This window comes from Pteronotus mesoamericanus, unplaced genomic scaffold, assembly GCF_021234165.1.
Source record: "Pteronotus mesoamericanus isolate MK-2021 breed Mesoamerican mustached bat unplaced genomic scaffold, CSHL_Meso_final scaffold_31, whole genome shotgun sequence".
Classification (NCBI taxonomy): Eukaryota; Metazoa; Chordata; class Mammalia; order Chiroptera; family Mormoopidae; genus Pteronotus; species Pteronotus mesoamericanus.
Window position 1 is genome coordinate 3,720,520 of NW_026555312.1, and position 24,886 is coordinate 3,745,405.

The 24,886-nt window shown below is 33.5% G+C and overlaps 1 protein-coding gene across 5 annotated transcripts in view; it reads right to left on the reverse strand.

Annotated features, from left to right (window-relative positions):
• Nucleotides 1-628: 628 nt before the first annotated feature.
• Nucleotides 629-24,886, reverse strand: part of ZNF644 (zinc finger protein 644) — a 96,010-nt gene continuing 71,752 nt past the window's right edge. For 3 of the 5 annotated variants that reach the window (XM_054592118.1, XM_054592116.1, XM_054592117.1), the window contains 5 exons: nt 21,389-24,422; nt 20,603-21,208; nt 18,603-18,725; nt 3,003-3,105; nt 629-2,307 (listed from right to left, as the gene is read on the reverse strand). In XM_054592118.1, the coding sequence (XP_054448093.1) occupies nt 2,115-2,307; nt 3,003-3,105; nt 18,603-18,725; nt 20,603-21,208; nt 21,389-24,392 (4,029 nt within the window). In that variant the 5' untranslated portion in view covers nt 24,393-24,422 and the 3' untranslated portion in view covers nt 629-2,114. The remainder of the gene's footprint in view (nt 2,308-3,002; nt 3,106-18,602; nt 18,726-20,602; nt 21,209-21,388; nt 24,423-24,886) is intronic. The other 2 variants (XM_054592120.1, XM_054592121.1) reach the window with 2 other exon arrangements.

Below are 24,886 nucleotides of genomic sequence, written 5' to 3' on the forward strand. Positions count from 1 at the left end.
TTTTAATTGTTTAAATTATAGCCTGACATAAAGTTTAATCTAGGTTTATTTATGACATTTGTGGTTAAACTACCCATTTTTCTTATATTCCTGTATCTTGATAGCTGCCTTGGTAAGATAAAATCATAGAACTGTAAAAATTAGAGCTAAAAGGGGTTTCTAGTGATAGCTAATTTTGCTACCAGGAATTTTTTTTTTTTAAAGTATGTCTATTAGTATGTCTTCCAGTTAAAAAAATATACGTATGTATATATTTATGTACAACTGTCAATGAAACTTGCTCAGTAACAGACGACTAGTATACAAAGACTTGGTATATTTTTAGTCAAAAGTAATTTGATGTTTTAGTCTCGCCTTTATATAAAAAAGTACAAAATTTCTATTGGGCATTTTGAAAAATGAAAATAACTTACAAGTACTTTTCCCTTATCTAGTGTACCCCAGGGATCAAGAGACCTTTGAATGATCCAGTTAATCCAACTGCCTAATTTCACATTCAAGTATGTGAATAAAGTAACCTGATAAGTATAAACAATTTAAATCAAATGAAATGCAACCTCAGGTGGACTGCTTCCACCAGTGATAAAAATAAAAAATGCTTCACACTATACACATTACAATTTTCTTTAAGTCTTTTTTTTATTTAGAGATTTTTCTGGTAAGGAGATATACCATAGGAAAGCAATTTCACTGGCAGTGAGGTATGTATATACTCTACCAAAATACTCCTTATTTTAATGTTTTTAACTTTATTTACATACAAAAAAGTATCAATGCATATCCTTGCTTCAACTATAGTATTAGCCATACTACATGAAATAAAATGAAATGGTGCTTGCATACAAAAACTGTTATTTGTAAAGGAATCTGATTTAAGATTAAACAAACTAATTTTGGAAAACGTTTAAAAGAATAATCACAATTTATCATGACCAAGACATCTGCACCATTTTTTCCATTCCTCACAGCACATTTATTTCAGTAATTCTGTTATGTCGGTTCTTAGCATAAGCATAGTGTTACACGATTTTCGTACATATAATCACATCCAAAACAAGTTCTAAAATTTAAATTGTAAACATTCTCATCATATGTAGAAATATTTCAATCGGTGTATTAAGTTTTGCTACTGATCAATTTTGGAAGAGAATATAAATGAGAAAGCCTATTCTAAATTGTGTAGTTGTTTATTAATTACATTTCTACAATGTTAAATAAAGTAAGAGGCAAACCTGTCCTGTAAGCATGTCAGATTTTAGGTAAAACATTAAAAAGAAACAAATCTGTTAACAAAAGGATGCCTTGCAATAAAGAACATTAGATTTTTAAAATCTATTATGATACAAAATGTAAAGGGTAAATAGCATCTTTGTTGACAAAATAGGAGGTAGCATGGATGCACCACTTTATTGTTTGAGAAATGCAATTGGAGTAAAGAATATTTCCTTACCACAAATAATTTCCAGGACTATGTACATATTTCTTTTAGAAATACTTGTTTAAACAAATCTCCCTCCACTTTTTAGTATAAAAAAAACCTTTCAATGTGATTTAAAAAAAACACTTACACATCTAGATAGAATAGTACTCTGCCCTATTTGAGTGAACAGTCTCAATCTATGAAGTACATGATATTTAATGCCCTAAGTTGAGTAAATTTAGTTAGCGGTTCCAGGTATTATACAAAACACTAATTACATACAAACAAAATATAATATCTTATTTTTCAATGCAAGTCTTGTGGGAAATAAACAGAACCTTGATTCTGGTAACACTGCAGAAAACATAATTTTCCAGTAAGTCTGTCTTTAACTATCCATGTGCAATAGTTTATTACTGACTGCTTACATGTACTGACTGATCTTTTACTGATAGAATACAGTTAACTGACAAAACCCAGTAAACCTTAAAACACATCTTCCATCCTATATAAAATATATAGACTACTTACTGTTTGAAGTACTCAATTTGTTCTGATGTCACTGTAATTCACTTTCCCCCTTTTTCCTGCTTTAGTATTTATAAATGGATAATTTAATGTGGCTTTAAAAAAAAGACAAAGAATTTCAAATTTACATCCAATTCATATTTGCTATTTAAAAGTTTTCCTTGTTCTATGAAGCTGCTTCTGCCATTAGTAGAGAAAATGAAGTTTCTGTAATGGAGGCAGGCTTTTTAAATAGCGACGTAACTTCCACCATGCCAGCTCCAGTCCGTGGAAGATTAGCGTTTACGATGTGTCGTTGTAAGTGCTTAATCCAGTCTTCCTGAACAGACAATGGTCCACGAAAGACTAAACCACAAAACCTGCAGAAGTTGGTAACAGTTCTTAACATGACCAGTTCCCTTTATTTAAAACCTATTCCCATAACATCCATAAACAATAAGTAAACTTTACAATATACTGGAGACACTTCTTGACAATAGTTTCTAAATACATACAAAGTCAAAATGATTTAATACTATATCAAAATTGCCAATCCATATATTTAACAGCTATGACGACTCCAGTAATATTTGTAGAAATGGGAACATTATTATTAAGTTAAAATTAAATAAAAGGTCCTAACACCTACATTTAAAACAACTGTATTTCCAAAATGTACTATTCTTTGTAAAGGACCCTTACCCAATACAAAATTCCTTGAATTGTCTGAGAGTGAGTATGTAAAGGAGGTGAGAGTAATTTGTATAGCTATACTTAAAAAGAGTATGTTCAATATGCAAAAACTAAAGACAATTTTTTAAAAAATCAAACAAAACAAAGCAAATACAAACAAAAGATACTTTTATAATTCACACTCTGCTGATACAAAAACATTGATCTGTTAGTTACTGAAGTACAGCATTTATGCACTGACTTAGGATTTTAAGCTTGTCTCCAAAAGGTCATTTATAATTTAACTGTGGAAGAGTGCACCTTCTACCACCAATAATAAGTCCTTAATAAAAGAGCTAATATCTCTCAATGAAAAAATCTGAAGAATAGAATAGGCACATACCTGCATCTGAGAATGTAAACCTCATCAGCACCATGAGGTATTGTTAGCATTTTCTTCTTGCTTCCGGATCTTGACCTTGATTTCTTTTGCTTACAATCTAAGGCTAAAAAAAGGGAAAAAGAGAAAGACTGAACATTTCTTATGTATTCTAAAATATACATAAATACACGCACAGACATACATGTATTTCTAGAGAGGCCAGACCATCTAAATCAAGTTAGAAAAGTCCATATTTATTTGTATTCCCTAAACCATGCACTAATTTGCAGCTAGTTCTCTAACAGCAGTAATATTATCTACATACACTCTTCCTGTACTACATTTTCAAATAAAGCTTTACCACACCAACCCTAAAAATGGAACTAAATAACCTGAAATTATTAAACTGGTCAAATATTACAATGATACTAATCTTTTCTCTTGTGATCACACATACATTTAACATCTGGTTAAATCTTTCTTATTTCCAGGAAATTTGTAACCTTTCATTTAAGTTTGCACTTGATCACTACTCCATTACGTAGATCTTACAAGTTTTAAAAACTTAGTAAAGGAATATCAACAGTGTAATGAGAAGTTTTATAAAAAATTAATTTTACTTACAGCAATTCACTCTTAATTCTGTAATAAATAGCTCTTAAAATTATTATGATGGCCCTACATTTGAAAGGGCAAAAAACAAAGCTCAATTTTCAGTTTTTTAAACTTAATCTATATGACACGTAAAATCATATGTTTTATTTCCTGGTACATAGATACAAATCCAGATTATTTCATGTAAGTTTAAAAATATACTGGCAGTTTAATGATAACTATTCTTTACATATTTTCATTTTACATTTTCTTCCATAACTATTAAAAAAATGTAATTAAAGGGAAAAACAAAATTTTAATTAAAGTGGATCAGCCCTGGCTGGTATGGCTCAGTGGACTGAGTGCCAGCCTGCAAACCAAAGGGTCACCAGTTCAATCCCCAGTCAGGGCATATGCCTGGGTTGCAGGCCAGGTCCCCAGCAGGGGCCGCTTAAAAGGCAACCACATATTGATGTTTCTCTCCCTCTCTCCCTCCCTTTCCCTCTCTAAAAATAAATAAATAAATAAAATATTTTTAAAACAAAGTGGATCAAAACTTTAGGGCTAATAGCTCTTGAAATTTTTCTATTGCTTTTCAACTTCAATCAGTTATATCACAAAACATAACTTAATAAACAAAAAAGATTTTTATAGGTAGGAATAGACAAGACATTACATTTATTTGTCTTTAAATACAACTACACCATTCCTCTGGACAAAGGGATGATAGTATTATAGGGTACAACTGGTCAATTATCAGGAAGAGAAGGTAAGAGTTTATAACTAGGGATCCAAGGGGAAGAAAAACAAATGTAACAGAAGAGTTACACAAATGGCTTTTCTTCAGTTAACCTGCCATGTGAAATCCCCTGGAAAAATTTTAGGTAAGAGAGAACAGAAACCAGCTATTCAATGATTCTGTGAAATGAGTTGTTCAAAGTCCAGATTCCAAAAGAACAGATGCTATAATTACCAAACCAGTAAACACACAGTTCCTTACAAATAATCAAGTGGCCAGTACTAATGAAAATGTCATATGGAAAACTGAAAACCATGAGAAACCTAAATCTCATTCAAGCCCCTGGTTTCTGCTTTCTGCTACCTGCCTCTTTAAAAGGTAAAATCTAGGGCCCACAGTCCCTCTCTCTCTGCTTGTCCTCAAAAGAAGAATCTCCCAAGTAAAGAACTACATACAGGAAGTCAACGAAGTATTAAAGAATGACTAATTCAAAGCTTCGACAAAAACCTGGAGTAGAAAAATTGTATAAGGTTCTCATTACTTATCTCAGTCAAGAGCCTGGCACATAATAGAACTCAACCAATACATCTGAAGTAGGAAAAAAAAAAAGGAAAACCCAGTAAATTAACCTCTGATATTTACACAGCATATAAGTAGAAATTTGTTCTATCAGCATGTAATACACATTAACATTCATGTAGAACACCTGTGCGTTCTTTAAAAAGGCTATGTTGTTAATGTCACACAAATTCTTCACTGCTCAGTCTTGCTTCTGTGTAGAAACTAGGTTCTTCACAACGAGTAGCAAGAATGAGGTATTATGTACTTTGTAATCAACACCTTTTTCCTAGTTGCATTGGTGAGCAATGTGAATTTAAGTGAATTTTAAAGCAATTGATACATTAGAAGTAAAGATTTTACGACACTCAAAAGGTAGATGTCAGCTACTCTTTCCTATTTATAAGGTAAACCACATACACAATTCCTGTCTCTGTTAAAAAGAATGGGGCAGGTATTTGGTATATCATGAGATTACAGGTAGAATCTTACTTTCATGAGCTTGCTGGTTGTCAAAACTGTCACTGTATTCAAATTCCCTTTACAATGTAAATAAATTACTGTAGGATAGAAATAGAATACATTATAGTAATCCTTTAAAAAATTGTTCACAGAATGCTAATGTTAGGTGTGTAAAACAAATTGAGGGAGAAGGGCAGAGGGAGATGAGAAAGTATGCAAAAGAATGTTTTATCAGTTACAAAGTATTCAAGTTACATTCAGATGCTGTGATACTTTTAAAACGGAACTGAACATATTTACTCTGAAGTAAAAACATTTTTTGACTCTAATAGAGGAAAAAAAGAATTTTTCTGACTTTTGATGTTATGTGGACTCTGGAAACCCTGAAATTTTAGGCTATTTTATGAATGATCAGCTCTAAATTTTAAATGAGCATGCCACAGATTTTGTAGTACTTAATACTTGAAGGTATCATGACCTTGGAAAGTAGGACAACTCTGCCAACATATGATTATCTCCAGTATTCAGGGTTCTATCTAAATTTAGAGAACCACGAGCATTGGGGATCCTTGGAAACTTGTCCATAAATTAAGGATATTGAAAACCTGGGATATCTGGTGATTATACCTAAATATTTCAGTGTCTTACTATTTCTATGATCATTTCAAAATGTTTAAGCCCCTGAATTTTCACTTAATTAGAGCAAAAACATGAATACATTCCACAAGAACAATTTTTTCTAATACCAAAATACAACCTTTACCCCCTTGCAGTACTGCCTAAACAATTTAGAAAAATCTGTAAAAATAAAAATGAGTACCATATTATTAATATGCACACAAAGGGGACAAATATATACAAGTATATGGTATTCTCTACATGAAAAAGATGCTTTACCCAAAATGTTCCATTAAATGAAAAAGATGATATACAAACATATCCATTATGCAAATGTTCTCATTTAACATGCTTTATTATATACGGAAAGAAAAGCAGTTTTATTCTGGACTATATCAGGAGTCACGGGAACATTTTTAAAAAGATTATCACTAATACATTCAGTTTTAGTATAATATTTGTGATAAACATCCAAAGGTTTAACAAAGTTGTATACATTGATAATCTGCCAAATAGGTAACTTTGTACAAAGCTTTTATAAGCACTTTATTAGTGTCAAAACCCAAAACATATACACACCTTTTTTTCTGTCCAAAGTATTTTAAATCTAACATTGGTTCTACATTTGAAATTACAAAAAATACTATATTAGTTTTAGAATATCTTAATTTTCTTCTCGAGTATAACTGCTTCTTTAGAAAGGAACAAACCCAGACACTCGAACATTCCTCAGAGTGGCAGAAAATGTTTAAGTGATCAGTTTTAACTAGAAGACTAAAAAGAAAAAAAATTGTAGTTATCTTACTTATAAAGGATCTAAATTGCTACTGGGAATATTTTATAGGTAGAGAATAAATTGAGCTATATGGTCATATACACAGTTTTAGAACATACCTTTCAGTAAAATAGCTATTTTGATCGACTAGGAATGAGAGAGAAAAATGATGTATGAGCCCTCAAAAAAGCACCATACTTCTATGCTACAAAATACAACAACAAAAACAACACTTACGTGGTGTAAAGCACTAAACTGATCAATGAAAAGCAAAATAAATAAATAATACAACAAATTCAATACTTTTTCTGAAACATTAATTATACATAGAAGAAAAAGAATTTACTTTGGGCTGTAACATTATTAAATAAATCCTTTTGCCCTTTCCACCTTTCTGCCCATTATATACAATAATTGTTTCAGTAAATTTAATTTTCTTTTTAATTCACTACACAAATGACCTCTTAGAATGAGGATTTATTTCTTAAAAATATCTGTGGTAAAAAAAGCACATCATAACTAAATTAACATTTATCACCAAATATTCTTATTTTCAACCATCCTCTCCTGCTCATTTAGTTATAGGCCCCCATTTCATCTGTTTGTTCTTAACAGATTGTTGGCATCTCTGGGGTAAAGCAAAACTTAATACAATGGCCAGGTTTTATTAAATATATATATTTATATATAAAGCAAGTGTACACACACACACACACACGCACACACACAAAGTAAGAGGCATGAAATGGCCTTACTGGAAGGAATTTCTTCTTCATCTAGTAGGTCTGTATAAGATAATAGATGCTATGAACTCATTCAGGAAGAAAGTAAGGATAAAAATGACATGAATAGGAAAGCCATCATTCCGCCACCATTAACAAGCTGGTAGTGGAGCTGGCAATGGCAGTCAGGGGTGAGGAGGAATGAGGATGCATAAGCCCCAAGAGATACACAGAGTGATAGGGATAAATAAACAAATCCAGTTGGTGCCATTAATCATTCAAGGTTCATAAGCCGTGAACATGTAAAAGACTATGCAAGTAACATTTTCTTTCCCTCGGCCTCAACTGGAAAAGCAGCATGAATTTCGCTGGGGGGGACGGAGAGTTAACATAGTGATAGAGGCAGGAAAAGCCATTTGTTGAAAATCCAAATTCTTATTTCTTCAGTGTATACTTTTGTCCTTGTATAAAGTGCCTAAAAAACACAGTTTACGGATATATGTCGCATAGGGTCCTACACGTTGTTTAATGCTACACTCATTCTTGAAATTCTTAACAATTTTTGAACACAGGGAGCTATATTTTCACTTTGCACTGGACCTTGCAAATTATGCTGACAATTCTGGGTACTAAGTACCCACCGCTCTACATAAGAAAGGCAGCCAGACCTTAGTTCCACCTCTTCATCTCTTAACCCATTAAAAAAAAAAATCTACTAGCCCTAATTGGTCTCTGGTTTGATTCCTGGTAAGGGCACAAACCTGGGTGGCAGGTTTGGTCCCTGGTCAGGGCACTATGAGAGGCAACCAACCAATGTTTCTTTTTCCCTCCCTTCCCCTTCTCTCTAAAAATAAAGAAATAAAATCTTTAGAGGGAAAAAAACAATTATTAAGAGCAATTATTAAAGTCCACTCTCCTATAGTCCATTAAAATTGGAAAAGATTTCCCTCCTCCTAATACCAATTCTTTGTTTCTAGCTATATACTGCCATAATGAAATCAGTCATTATTCCTAAGACACACATATAAAGCAATTTAAGTGGTTTATTGTTATGAAAAGCAATGTTCCTTTCCAAAGTTACACACATATATACACAGATCCACAATTAGCAACCTCAGAAGTGTATTTTTGCCATTTTTTACCTTGATATTTTTACTCCAAAATTGGATATTTTTTCAGTATCTCAAGTTACTTTGATTGGTTTTTAGAGTCTGCATTATCAATAACTTCAAAAAAAATCGCTAACCTAGAAGCACAGAGCAATAAGGGCAAAATTAACTAGATTCTGCATGGCTTAACATTTTACTTGGAAAAGGATGAAATACAAAATACTTGAAAAGCAGATATCCTTTGCCTTAAGTATGAGGTTTATGACTTAACAGTATTAGTCTAGAAGAGACGGGCAGCTTGAGTTTGCCCTATACTGCGCTATATAAAAGGTTGTATTAAGGGTAGCAATAGCCTCATATGCTTGGTTTGGAGGAAGACTAAAACAAATGAAAGCAACCTTTATTTAAATTTGGGTCTCCGTGGGAAAAGAAAAGGAACATTCAATTTGTAGAAGCCTCTGTTAATTCAAACTAGAGGGGATGACTACTTGAGAGATTTTGAGCAAGATTCTCAAGATGTGAAGGGAAAAGTTAAACATAAAGATGATACTTTATCACACATTTTTATAAACAGAGAAACTGGAGGCAGAGTAGTTTTTCCAGCTTGCTAAAAGCTAACAATACTCCAACTACAAGTTAGGATAGTATATGGATCATTTCTGTGGTGACAAGTTAAGAAAAAATATTTAAAAGTTCTCTTTGAGGCTGGTTGGACTTGCATGCTGTTCTGCTAACCAAAATAGGCACTCAAACACTTTTCTAAGACACATCTAAATTTGGCATGAAAATTAAAATACAAAATGACGTATCTTAAATCACTGTTGTTTAGAATTAATTGAATATAACCATACTCACTCCGTTCTAAAACGCTTGATATTTCCAAAATATAGTTTCCTATTTAGAAGGAGTAATTAAATAATTGTTTCTGATTACAAAATTTGCTAGGAAAGGAAAATACCTTACTTTATAAGTTCTGTTATCTTTAATATAATCACACTCAACTTTAAAAATTAGATAGGGCTCACAATAACAGTAAATCTAAGTGTCACATAGATCTGATTTGGCTTTTTATAACTTCGAAGTATGTTAGACATGCCAGCCAAAATTCAATCTATAATCAAACATGGTGCAGACCAGGTATCTTCTGTCTGCGGTAACTTCCAGCTAAGGCCACAATTAAATATATATTCTAAACACTGGAAACCAAAAATTAACCTCATTCCTCCAACACTAGACACACCATGAAATAGGAAATCCTACTTTCCCACTTTTTAGATACATGAGCAACCACCAATCTCTACAAAGCCATCCTCTTGCTCTAACATTCAAAAGAGAACTGTGTATTATTTTATTATTTCCATAAGGTCACTTAAAGCAGAATCCTTAGAGGTCTGACCAGGAAAATACCTTGTTACTGTAAGGCCTAACTATATCTTAATCCAGATTATAAATAGCATGCAAGCAATTAATGTTAGAACTGAAAACATTTTAAAAAAAGAACAGAAATCATAGCAAACACAACACTACAACTGAGGATATAAAGATATTTAGACATGTTTAAAAAAGTCCAAACACATAAAAATCCAGGTTAGGTCAACTGTTAAAAAACAAACAAACAGAAAGGATCTAAAAAGCAAAACTCATACAATTAGTAACAGACCCAACAGGAATGCTAGGACACTAGTTAAGACTTTTATGGAAAACAAGATGCTGGTCAAAAGATTGTCCATCAAATAGAATTCCTAAATTTTATGTCCAACGACCAGGAAAAGTAGGCATTATAAAATAAAAACAATATGTGACAGCAGCAGGAAACTTAGGTTCCATTCTCCTAAAAATAAACTTACTGATTCAGTACATGTTATTATTTGCTTTATTATAGTGGATAGCTGATGAGGTGTTATTAGATAAGTGACTACAGTGAGGTAGCCTACCCTTCTCTCACCAGACACCATGGAAGCTGGTGCATTAACTGTACTGATAGAATCATCCTCCCAGTAACAAGATTTAAAACTCTGAGCCATCTTTCACTTTCCTCTTAGTCTTCTACCTCTAACTAATATGTCACATTTTGCTTACTTTTACTTCTATATTAACATCTGGACATCTATTATGCCTCCTTTACATTCCTATTGTCATTGTCCTGGTTCAGGACTCCTAAAATTGCTTTACCTATAATTTCTCCACCTCCCCACCAAATCCTTTACGAGTTCTCAAAAAAAAAAAAAAAAAAAGAAAATTCTTTAAAGCAAATTCTAAAAACAAAAACAAAAAAACAAAACAAAAAAAACCCTTTTACTAGCCTCTCAAAAAATAAATTTCAACACCCACAGATTAGCATTCTAGCAGTTTATGTCCTTTACCTGTCTGCATCTATTCCTTCATCTCCTACTTCCTAGTATTTTCAATAAGCTTCTCATTTTGTCTCAAGTTGCTCTCTCCCACAGGTATGTTCCTTACCTATCCCAGACTTCTCAGCTACCCTTCAGGGTCCAAATCAAATTCTACTCCCAAAAGCTTTGCTGGGTCAGTCCTGGTCTAGCTGAAAGTATCTTCTTCCTCCCATTTTCCACAGTATTTCATGCACATGTCTCCAATGGCACTTACAATTTGTCCTATATAACAGTTATATATCTAGGTGCTTCTACTATATTGTAAGATCCAGTTTACCTCTGCAGTACTTAGCACAATGCATAAACCACATAAGAGCTGAGAAAAACATTCTCATTGAACCAGTGAATAAATCCACCAGTCATTTTTTCGTACAGTGGGAAATTAGCCCAATTCTTGCTGGCGTAATTAAACAATTAGTATCCATAAGGTTGGCTCTAAATACTCCAATGACTAAATTATATCCAATGCACTGTTTCACAAGACAGAAATAAGAACAACATTCTAGAAGCATTACCATCAAAATGGTTATGAAAAAATCAAGTTTGACACTCGTCTTTCATTACCTGTAAAATTCACTCAACTTGAACAATTCATTACCTTGCTAATCCTGAGTAAATAATACATTAGTGTGCAGATAAATATATATAGGAATATATGCTTTAATGCAAAATCAGTTCTATATAGGTAAGTTATAGCCAAAAAAACACAAAAGCTATCTTTCATTTTATCAGGGGCAGCTTTCTAACATACAAGATAGACCACATTCCCTTATTTTTTTGTTTTTCCCCCCTTAGTTTAAAAAATCCTTCAGTGACGCCCTAAAATTTTTAGCATGCATTCAAAGCATCAACCCTACCTTTCTGACATCCCCATCTTCCCAAACACCTATAACTGAATCTCCCAGCAACTCTTAAACTCCAAATTTCATCCCTTTGTATCACACTATGTTCTTCTCTCTACCTGGAATGGTCTATTTTATCTCTTCTTCCTAAAACTACTCATCATTCAAGTTCAGCGCCTAGCTGAACCATTATAAAGCTTCCTGTAATAGTATACTTGTATTCATCCCACTGGATCATGATTGTGTTTATGCAGCTTAAGTACAAGGTTGTTACAGCCTTAGAGCTAGGACAGTCCTGGCACAATACCTAACACCTTTGTTGAATGAATGAAACTTGACCACTGGTTTTATTTCTCTCTCTCATTTTAAACATACTGACAAGAAACATCCACATGAACTATTTTTGTTTTTTCTTTTTAGGCTTTATTTAACAATGAGACAGACAGTAAAGGCAGAAAGAAGGAAAATGGAACACAATTTAATTTCCAACTCCCCTAAAAAGAAGACCTAGACTAAAATACTTTTAACTCCTTCATTTAGATCCAATATATCATTTATCTGTATACTATCTTGCACAGTTTTATAATTTGCTAGTTTTCTACATGTAACCAACACCACTTGGCTAAAGTCCTTTGATGACAGGGGTAGGTTTCATACTTCTCATATATGCCCCATACAACCTAGTATGGAGGAATTATCAAGGTGTTTGATTTAACCAGAAGCTAGTTTGCTCCTTTAGAGTTTAATCATAATAAAAACTTTCTACTTGTACTCTTCTGGGCTAAATGAATCATTATAAAAGCATGCAATTTCTTAAAGTGCAATATTTTAATAATATTTTAAAAGACACTGCAGAGACATTCATAAAAAGAACAAGTAATTTAATGCATCTTGAGTAGCTTTCACAATACTTTTTTTTTTTTCTTTCCATCACAGCAGAAAATGTTCCTACAGCACTTTCTATAATATAACGATTACTTTTCTGGTGGCTTACACAGCCAGCTCAGCACCTGGCACTGTATTACATGTTCATTAGCACTTGTTGTTGCAGGCCACTATGACCAATTATGTCATTACAGCTGAAAATAAGCAAAAGATCCTATTAGGTAACATGCAATCTTCTAGTCCACTTAAGAGTAAATGGTATGAAAAATAAAACACTGACTCTACTAAAAAACAAATGTAGCTATAATGCATTTGTGGTATTATATTGACTAAAAGGCTCTAGTACCAATTTTTTAAATTAATTTTTTCTCATTGAAAAGTCATTCATTAATTACATTGGTGAGTCTTTTGTTGGGAGAATAGCAACAATCATGCTCTACTTCCAAAATGTTATCATGGAAGTGATCTGAAAATAATGAAATAAAGCCCTCCCCCCAATATACTTGTATATAAAATATTTTCCTTACATTAATTTTAAGTAAACAAATTTTTAATTTACTTTAAAATCAAAAAAATCAGCATTTGATTTAAAAATATAATATACAGATAAATATGAATTCAATGAAGAGAAAAAAATCAACTTGCTGCCACAAAAGTGCTATTATTTCTAAAATATTACTTATTCCTGTCCTGGTTGGTGTGGTGCAGTTGACTGAGTGCCAGCCTGCAAACCCAAAGGTCGCCAATTCCATTCCCAGTCAGGGCACAAGTCTGGGTTGCAGGCCAGCCTTGGCTGGGGGTGTGCCAGAGACAACAGATCCATGCATCTCTCCCACATTGATGTTTCTCTTACTCTTTCTCCCTCTCTTCACCTCGTTCTGAAAATAATAAATAAATCTTTAAAATATTACTGAATCTCATCAGTATCAGTTCCTAAATGGGTCACTTAAGGGGAATGTTTTCAATCTGTGGGTAGTGACTTCTTTGTGGGTAGTAAATGAATTTACTGGGTCATGACCAGCATTAATTGTTAATGAGAAAGAATAAAACAGAAAATACTAGAGTGCATCAGTCAATTCAGGTGAGTGAATGAGTAGATGCATAACTGAGTTTGAATAAAGGGTCAAGATGTAAAATGGAGTCCCAATAAAAATGTTGAACACAAATGTTATACTTCATTCTTTTCAAGAGGTAACAGACTGTGCAAAACATGCATTCACCTTACAGATGTATTTCCTTTCACAAGCTTCCCTCTATTCAGACTTTATTTCCCTTTCTTCACCTGTTGTACTTTGAGCTCAAATATCTTTTGGTTCCTGATTGCAGATCAGGTTGACAGAATACACTTTGCCTTAAATAACTTAAAATATTTTAGAAAATTTAATAACCAGGGTGACCATATAATATATTGTCCAATCCAGGACACTTTTGAAAGTGCTATTATTCGGTTGGAAAAACAGGACAAAACTGGTGTGTATGGTCATTCTGTTAATAACTTAGTAATACTGTGTTCTTAATACTGCCAGTGTATAAAAGATATAATTTAATAAAATTATTAAACACAAGAAAGCCAATAGTTAAAAGGTCCAAAAGCATTTAATATGAACTGTAGGAAACTTCTGATCTCCAATGAAAGTAAAATGTTCTTATTAGAGTGTATAAGAATTAACCAGGAACCAATTTGCATGAGCATATGAAACATTAATCTACACAAAGCAAAACCTGAAAAAGAAGTCTATAATGTAGTCTATATTAACTGGAATAAATCCTTGAATAAGAAGTATGCCTTGAATTTACAATATAGCATATAAAGCAAACCCTTTGGTACTAGTCTCTTTAGACAAAAATCCACTTAAAAAGTGTTAACAGCTTCATAAATAATTATTCACAATGAAGGCATATGGAAATTATTAAACAATTTATTTGAACCTACCCAATGGATGATAAACTGTCAGTTCTGGGCAAAATTTTAATCTGTGAAGTTTATTCTTTTTTGACAAATTAACTTTGTCCCAAGAATGGCTACCTCTTCCATCTCTTCAACTCCAAAGCTTTCCTACTTTCTTCATCATTTCCTTTTACTAAAATTAGGAAGAATGTTATATTTTAATTTATATTGTGACCACATAAGTTAGTTTTGATGTTAAACAGTTCTGGTATTTCTAACATCTTTTAACAAAAGAAAAAACAACCAAAAAAGGAACCTTTCCTAGGGTTCCTGATTACCAACTCTGTGTTCTTTTCAATTCATTTTTTTAGCCCTTTCCCTTTCTTAGTTTTAGGATCTAGGAATGATAATCCTGAAAAGATATGCAAAGCCTATATATAGGAACATTTTTATCTGTGGATGAATAAGTAAGTGCATGTTTCTGGGACAGGCCCATTGTTTTTATAAAATTCTCAAAGGGGTCCATGACCCCCCAAAATTGAGAACCATCACATTACAAGTGTTTGAATCCATCAGTAAATAACTATTTGAAGAAACAGAAATGCTTCTTTTCAGGCCAGCTAGAATATTTCTCCCCCATCAAAAGGCCACCAGTACTGAAAGAAGAGGCCAGGAGCCAGTGGCTTCTAAGTAGAAGGCTTGAGCATGATTTTATCACAGGTAACCAAGCAGACTTTTAGTATTTAGTCTTGGTATATCCAAGCTTTTTCTTCATGAGTAGGCCAGATAATTATAATCTACATAAATGAAAACTGAACTAGGAACACAGATTCTAGACATTCCTATGGAGGCTTTAGTCCTATCTCTTTTCCTTTTAACACTGCTCCAGTTTTGTGATATACTGGGATTAAGGGAAGGTTTTCAAAAAATGACTTAGTGTTTTATTTCTCAAAACAGTATATACATATTCTTGAAGAATAATGCTTTTTCCTCATATGAATTGATGAATCCTTTATAAGACATCTTCTGTATAGCTCCCTTTATAACAACCCAGTGGAACCCTCCAGAACCATAAGTTGGGACCACTGCTTTATACCAGTGAAACTATCATGAGGGAAGAGAAAAGGCGTGTGAAGTCTAAATATAATAAATAATTCTCTATTTGGAAAACAAAAACATTATTAAAGCTGATTTAAAAAAAAAACTTCTTAGTTGGCATGAATAAGCAAAAAAGACAACCTGTATAAGCTCTACTGGTCAAGAAGATTTAAAAACCAGGGTAAAAGTTTCAGAATTTTCAAAAAAATGAAGCATAAGTTTTTTATTTTTCTTTAAAGTGAGTAAGGAATGTAAAAAAATACCACTCTAGACTTTCTTCAGCTTTTTATTTCTTCTTTTTGCCAAACTGCCAAACTCTATATTGGACTGCCAAATACAATTATTGGGGTGACCAAAAGGTTGGTTTAGTTTTTTTCTGTAAGATGGCTCTAGTAGCACTTAGTTGCCTTTAACTCCATTCAAAACAAGTTTGTTAGACTGTACTGTGACAGCTGTCATATCAGTGTGCATTTTTTAAAAAACATCAGAATTGGTGTATTTTTGTGTAGCCATTTTAATACTGAAGATGGAAGAAAATATGCAAATTTTCGGTCTATTACACTTTATTATTTAAAGAAAGGTAAACACACAACTGAAACACAAAGAAAGAGTTGTACAGTGTATAGAGAAGATGCTGTGGTTGACCAAACATGTCAAAAGTGGTTCGTGACGTTTCATGCTAGAGATTTCTTGCTAGATGATACTCCAGGGTCAGGGAGACCAGTTAAGTTGACAGCGATCAAATTGAGACATTAATTAGAATGATCAATGTTATGCTATGTGGGGAATAGCCAACATATTCAAAATATCCAAATCAATAAAGTTATTGGTAAAAATGAAAAGTGTGCCTTTTATTTTATGGAAAAAAAAAACAAACGGACTTTTTGGCCAACTCAATATTTTCTAACATTTTCAGCGTTAGTATTTAATATTTTAAAAATAATATCCCTTGTCTTTCTTGACACTCAAATATATGTATTCCCATTCATCCTACATTACTTTTTTCTCTAATAATAAAAATTTTTAGATGATAATGTGTTCATTAGAATGCACTCTTGGTCAATGAAGGGTTACAAGCAGTTAGTCCTACATTTTGAAAGATTTTCAAATGAGGAGAAAGCATTTTTAGTGGACTACAAAATCTGTACTAATAAATCTACCTTGTTGAATATTTGAATAAGGTACCTGAATTGACAGAATAGATCATTTTCTGAGGTCCTTCAACATCTAATCCAGGCCTAACCATTTCTTGGATCCCTGCTCTTTTAATTAGACTCGTTAATTCAGTCTTCACCAGAATGCACCCCACCTTAAACCCAACTTTATTTTAGGATTTTTCCAATAGCTTCATTCTGTATGGGGTAGGTAACAGTGATTAAAACAAAGATCTAGGGTAAAACAGCCTTGATTTGAATTTAAAATTTGCTATTAATAGCTACCTAAGTTTGGGCAACTTAAATTCTCTAAGCCCTAGTTTCCGGAAAAACTAAGAGAATTAGAGTATCCAAAACTCATGGTGGTTGTGAATGAATGTTATACATATAAGCTGCGTAGCTCGGTGCCTGACACAATATAAGTGTTTAAAAATAGTGACTATGATAACAATAATGATTTTGTTTCATAGTCTTTTATTCTCACTGCATCCCTGACTACTGTCTGCAGTCACCTTTCAAGCTTGATGAAGGTGGGAGCAATGTAAAAACTAAAACCTCACAGTAGAAGGACTAATCCAGTAAAGTAAAACTCACTCTATTAATGGCCAACAGCCATCCCTGGTCATTTGTATATAAAGTCAAAAGACAAAGCAAAGAAGCAGAAAAAGGAAATTAGTATGAATACAAGTATTTCTTTGGTAGCAAGAACATATTGGATATAAGCCACAGGAAGACTTAAGTAGGAACAAAAAAGTTGGGAAAACAAGAAGAAAGCAGAAGGCAGCGATCTAAAAGAGCAAGAGAAATAAAAAGATCAGAAGGAGAATTTTAGGCAAAAGGATTTATGTATATCTATTTAGTAAAGAGAGTATATTTTAAGATGTGACAGAAATGAGAATTGCTCAAGCAGGGTAGCTTGAAAGGCTACCAATGAAAAGAGCAACACATTTTGTTGAGTAAGAAGCAGTATTAAATGAGTAAGCTAATAAAGTTTCCACAAACTAGCAGTATGAAGAGCTGTCTGCAAGGTTGGGCTAACCAACCAAAAATAACACAAAACGTGCATGTTAACATTTATGCCGATAGCTATATCTATTTCTTCTAAATATAGTGTAGGGGCATTAAAAGAAAAATCTATTCAGTTGTCAAAATGGGCAAAATGGGCCAGTTCTAAGGCCTGCCCTTTTAAAGACCATCTACAAACTAATGAAAACTCATTAGATTGCTTAGTTTTCTAATGAAGCTATTGTATATAGATGAAATTTCATGATAATTTCCTTTCTTATTTAATGAGGCATTACTCCAAGCCAAAACTACTATCTCTTCTTTTTCCTTCCTTCCTTCCTTCCTCTCTCTCTCTCTCTCTCCCTCTTTCTTTCTTTCTTTCTTTCTTTCTCTCTCTCTCTCTCTCTCTCTCTCTCTCTCCCCCCCCTTTCTTTCTTGTTTTTTTAACCATAAAGTATTGTACTGGAATCTACTAACAAAAATAAATTTAAGTCAAAAATAGTATAATTTAAAAATCAATGGGAATAATGTAGGCTCAAAAGTTCCACACCTCTACTGAGTTATTTTTTCCCCCAAGTCAATTAGAGTTAAATGAAAAATAAAAACTTGTTCAAAATTATATCTAACAGTTTACAAGTTGCTGAAATTTAATGTGTATTCAGACTCAAATGCTGCCTAGCAAAGAAAGCCTAAATATTATCTGAATTAGCACCACTCTGGTGAGGAAAAAAAAGTGTATTGTATCAAACAGACTTGCTGTGTTATCTGTTCAAACATACCTGTACCAGTCACAAGTCCAGCACTCTTCTTTCGTGCATAAGCGCGTAAGTGGTTGGACAGGCTAACAGCACTTGTAAACGTCGTATTGCAATGCACACATGTTCTAAGCTTCACAGGCATACCTATCATTCAAAAGAAAACTATAATCCAGTTCTCACTTCTAAAGACGTGAAGAAAAGTACCACAATAAAGATGGTTTAAAAAACGTTCATTGAATTAGCTTAAGTTAAAATAAGGAGGAGGAATTCAGTTAATCATTGTTAGTTTGTAGTTAGTGTTTAGAGCCAACCCATGCTCTTAGAAAAGGTGGAAGAGAAGTGTCTTGAACCTTGGAGCTCCTATAGATTTAACACCTATGATCACTTCTTGCAGATTTCTGTGTTACGCAGATCATTTCCTAAACCTAAAATACAATCCTGTGATTTGGATAGCATAACTCTGTTAAAGTTTCAAAGTTCACAACATCATCAATTGAAAAAAAAAATTTATGTCTAGTTAACAAAGTGGTAATTAAAGTGTTTTACCCACAAAGCCATAAAAAGCTCAATACTAAATTAGGCTTTCTGCTGAAGACTGGGTGAAAAAGTGGTAAAACACACCACTGAACAGCTGTTAGACACATTTTATTCAGGGCATTATATGTTCATTGCTCTGTGCAATCAAGTGAAAGTTAATGATTTGAAGTTTTTGCTACAATCTTTGTGCTAAATAAATGATCAACAAACTACCACCTTTGTCATCACAGGAAAGAAAACATATTGGAACAGTAAGAAACCCCTAACTTCTCAGACGACCTTCACTCCCCCAACACGTTTCAGTTGGTATCTTCAACATTATTGTAATAGACACAAATATGTTTTATCTCTCTTAAGTGTAATAAACCCTGGTCAACACAGCTAACATATCTTTCTTACATTTTATCCTTCTGAAAAATGCTGAAAATTTGACTTGGAAAGACCGCACAAAAGAGCCCTATTAACCAGAAGCCCATAAAAATAAACTGTTTTTCAGGCCACTTACAGTGCAAGGTAATCATTTCTTAATTCAAAACTGCCTTACAAATATTTGGGATATCCCACTGTCTGTCTAAAGTAAACAAATCAATATTACAATAATTTTATTCAGTATTAACGCACTGACCAACTTTTACCTTAGACACATTCAACTTAGGGCTAAAATTATGAGATCATCTAAGTTAATCTTTAACATTCTTAACCTCTAAAAGAAACCGATAAAGACACTTAAAATTGTTCTAGTCTAAAAGTATAAACGGACTTAGCAATACCAAAGAAAGTTTGGTTACTTTATCTACCACGTCATTTGCCAACACACACAAAATACGCCTTTGAAAAGGAAAAACTATTGGTGCACAAGCACTAAGCTAAACCATCTGTACTGTTCCATTAGAACACTACTGTAAAAACTAAAACCCCGAACAAATGTTTCATACTCACAACAGTTCTCCAAAACCAAACTGTCCCATAATACGATGAGGAATTGGAAAGGGAGAAGTTTCTTTCAGGTAATCACAACACACAACAGACACCAATCCATTCAGTTTAAAGAGTTTGTTTTGTTTTACCTAAGCAGTAGGAAAACCAACAGCTTATTACTGAAAACATTATCACCTCGGAGCACTTGGAGCACTGGCAAAAATATGACACGTTTGCCTTTTCCGTAATGCTATGCTTTTGAACAATGTCAACCTCCCATCCATAGAACACATTCCCCAGTCACAGCAAATCTTATTTTTACACATCCATTTTTTGTTTGTTTTTGCTTTTGTTCTCACCTTACTTTTTACCAAGAAATGAGGCACAGAGAATTCAGTGGTGAGCATCAACTGATGATTTTTATAGAAATGACAGTATAACCAATCTCTGCTCTGTAAAAAAGCATCTTAAAAAGATTCTAAGGAAGTATTTTCTACAAATATTCCAATAAAGTAAGCACAACTAAATTGTTTAAATTATGGAAATAGTCATAAATGTCCTCTTACCTGAGTGCATAGTCAAGTCCATTTTTTGTGGTTGATACATTAATGAACTATCTTCATTTAATGGAAGAACACATTTCTGAACAAATCTCTTTCTTGCAGTTTGATTATGGATCTTTTGAGGAAAGATAGCAGAATTTCTTTCTTCTCCCATCCTTTTATTTTTAAGCAGTTCTATCAATGTAAGAGACTGATTCTTTTTTCCACTGGGCAGTTCTGGTTTGGTTTCATCATATTCATTTAAGAAACTCAGCCCTTCTTCCTCTGATGCAGACACTGATATAGCTTCAGTCTTTAGGCCATTACGGTATGCTTCAAGAGGTATAACATTTTGAGATAGAAAGTCATCACTTGATGAAAGTTTTTGAGCTACAAATGGTCTGGGAATAATACGACGACTGTTCAATGCCTTTAAGATTTTTTCATATTTCTCTTCATTTTGCATCATCTCATTCAGAACACAAATTGGAGATTTGTGAGCATCCCACTTGGTCTTTCCAAGTCTTTTCAGGTGGCCTCTAACATGATTTGATAATCCAATTTTAGTATCAAACCAACCACCACAGAGCTGACAAGTGTGTTCAGAAGTGGTTTCAGACTTCTCTATAGCTAAAAAAAATTTTTTTAAGAGTGATATCAGAATTTTTTATAAATTGACCATCGTAAAGCCAATCAACTCTGAAATATGAAATTATGTGATGCTAATAAAGACTGAATTTCAGCAAAACTTTCAAATCCTTTGAATTTGAATACAGACATATTAGCCAAAGTATCTACAGGAAAACTTACCTTTTCTAACTCGCTTAACAGGTGTCCCTGTGCCAGTTCTTTTGAAATGTTGCATTTTGTCACTTGTGGCTATTTGTTCTGGTGATACAACATGACGGGCTTCATAGCTTAATCCTGCTCTATGAAGATGTCCCCGGACATGATTTGACAACCCAACACCTGTTTCAAATGTTGCTGGGCAGTAAGGACATGATTTCTTCTCGAGAGACAAATCAGTCCAATGAAAAACAGAACTATGCTTTGACAATGAAGTTTCTGCACTTTCTAAATGCTGAGGATCATGTATGTCATGCAAAAAGTTATTAGTTCCTGCATCTTCATAATACTCAAAATAAAACCCATCATTTTGATCATAACTAAGGGTAGTATTTTCTCCAGACTCTTCACCTTCCACTTTGCTTTTAAATAGAGGGAATAAGTTTACATGTTCTTGATTAATATCATTATAGGTTTCATCTTCTATAGTCTGTGTAGTGTAGTCACTTAGCTCAACATTATCCCAGGAACTTTCATCTTCTGTTTCATAGCTATCTTTCTTTTCAGAATTAAGTTTCTGCAAGACAACAACAGTCATTTTATGCAAGAAATCTGGATAGCTATCCAAGTCTTCTCCTCCAGCAGAACTTTCCTTCTTAGATTCCTTAACCACTCGTTTTAGTGATACACGCCTGTGGTCTTTGAAGCTTTCTGGCCTTTTGGTGTCAGAGTTGTGAGAGTCTAAAATAAAACTATTGTTGTGAGAATTACTTGATGATGAAAACAGATGTACAGTACTTAATGGATCAGCTTCTTCTTTTTTGAAATGCAGAGGATATGATTCACCTGATTTTTTTATCATCCTGTAGTTTGCATATTTGTGTCTATATAAATAGTTGCTATTTGCCTTGGCATTCGATTTTTCTTTTGTTGCTTGATGGAAATACTTCGGTTTTTGGTCAATGCCACTTTTAATCACTACAGTCTTATGAGAATTGTTTTGGTTGCACACATTTACAACACCTGACTGGGCAATGCTTTTCCGAGCTTTTTGTATTCTGTGTGGCCGCTTATGGAATTTTGAAAAATTACTTGACTGTGAGGATGATCCATATGTTCGCTTTACATCTTGTTTTACAGCAGAGTTCTTTGGAAATGTTGTTGACTGTTGCTTAATTAATGGTTTAGTGCTATCATTATCCAGAGGTTCTTCAAGGACATTACCTTTTTTTTTACCAAGTCCAAGAGCACTACCAAATGAATCAACACATGATGATGAATGCAAGTACTCCATGTGTTTTTTCAAAATACTTCTAGCTGAAGTAGTAAAAGGACACATCTTACATACATAGGTAGCTGATTTTTTGGATGATCCTGTAACAGAGTCTTTCATGAAAGATTTTTTTTGCGTTTTTCTCTGGGCTACATCAGAACTGACAATAGGGCATTTTACCACTGCTCCATGGGCAATGCCTCGATGACATTCCAATTCATTTTCTGTCACTGCCATGAAGTTACACTCTTCACAGCAGTAGTACCTTTTATCTTTTTCATGGGTTTTAGCATGCTGCACAAATGTTTTAGGGCAATTGGTACCAAATACACACTGAGGGCACTGTAATCGTGCACTTCTTCCTTCATCCTGAAGTTCTTTCAACTCACGAATTTCCTCCATCAATTTCTGTCTTCTTTCTTGGTGAATAATCATATGCTTTAGAAGTGAGTTTCGATCTCGAAATGTCCGCCCACATTCCCTACAAGCATATGGTCTTGGGACATTAAGATGGCGAAAGTGACTATTCCCATCTAAATGATACATCATATGCCTGTGGAGGTGTTTTTTCTCCCTAAAATTCACATTGCACTTTGTACAGGGGTAGAATGATGGCTCTTCGGTGCTGAAAGTAGCAGGTGACTCAGAATCACTTTCTTCACATTTTTTTTTTAAGGTATTTGAAAGAAAAGTGCTAGTATGAACAGGGGAACTGTCTTCTCCACACTTATCTGGATTATAAATTATATGTTGAAAAGCATCCACAGATTCCAAGTCTTCATCAGTTGATTCAGGCTTCACTTTTGATAATGCATATTTCTGTGAGTCTATTGCTTGTAGTTCTTCATTCTGTTCCAGGAAGTCTACTTCTAGCATCTTTGATTTATTGGGTATACAATTAGAATCACTTAAGCAATCCTCAGTATAACGAGTTATCTTGCTTACATCCATTTTTCGCTTTCTCTTTTTTTCTAGGCCTACTTTAGAATGAACTGGGGCTTTATCCACTGTCTCTTCAGTTGTCATAAGAAACTGAATGAACTCTTTTTGGGGGTCCCAGTTTGTATCATTTTCTGACCTAAATTCATCTGTACCTGAGGAAATGCCTGTTAATGTATTGACACAATCATCTTTTACCAATAAATCTTCACTATCCTCACCCACCTCTACTTGATTTATTAAAGTGCTCTCTGACTTTACACTACTCCCTACTGAATTCTGAATGTCACAACCAACTGAAGCAGAGGTAGGTAGTTTTTTAATGGAATGGGGTGGATTCTTAGCATGTGCTACATCTGATAATAAAAACAAAACTTGGTGTTGACTTGCTTTCTGTGGTGTAGACAGCTGAAGATCAGCTGCCACTTTCGAAGTTGAACATGATTCTGTTGTTGGCTGATCCACAGGCTGTCCAGTGGTTAATGAAACACTGCCTTTATTCATACTGGAAGTCTTAGTTAAGGAGGAGTGTGAAACTGGTCCATTAACAGCAGCTCCTTTAGGCAAGATAAAGTTTTCACTAGAAACAGTAGGAGCACCAGCATGTATAAATACAGTAGACTGGACTCCACTTAAGGCTTTTTCAGATTTGTCCTTTGACAGTTCTTCAGGCAGAGTGAACGTATTACTATTCTGAATTGTCTGACAATCTTTTGGTTTATGAACTCTACTCTCTTTGTCTGAGATAAAATTGCTGTCATCTAGGAGTTCTTCTTTAGCACCAGTAATATCGGTGTTTATCTTCAAATCATCCATATTGTTGGCAAGCCATTTAACACATTTAGTCTAGAAAATGGAAAAAAAAAATTTAGATTTGCATGAACAAAAGAATACTATTAGAATGTATGGAGAGCTGAAAGTACACATTTTTATTAGCTTAATTATACTCTTTATATTGAGATCCTAATAATTTCCTAAGAATAAAGAAACAAAAAAAACTGAAAGACTTTAAAAGTGTCTCGAAGATTTTTTCTTCATGCTTGGCAACAACCCAATACCATTTATACACAAACCTCTAAGAAAAATACACAGAAACACATATGATATAAATAAATATGCTACAGACGAAAACTTTAAAATCTCATATAAGGATTGCTAATAAAATTATCTCACTGAAGTAGATTAAGGACAGTCACTCTATACTAGAGAATAATATAAATTGTTAAACATTTCAGAGAAGTTTTGTCACTTGACAGTTCATTCCTGGAAGAAGGTAAGAGCACACCATTCAGTAAAGAACTTTACTTGGT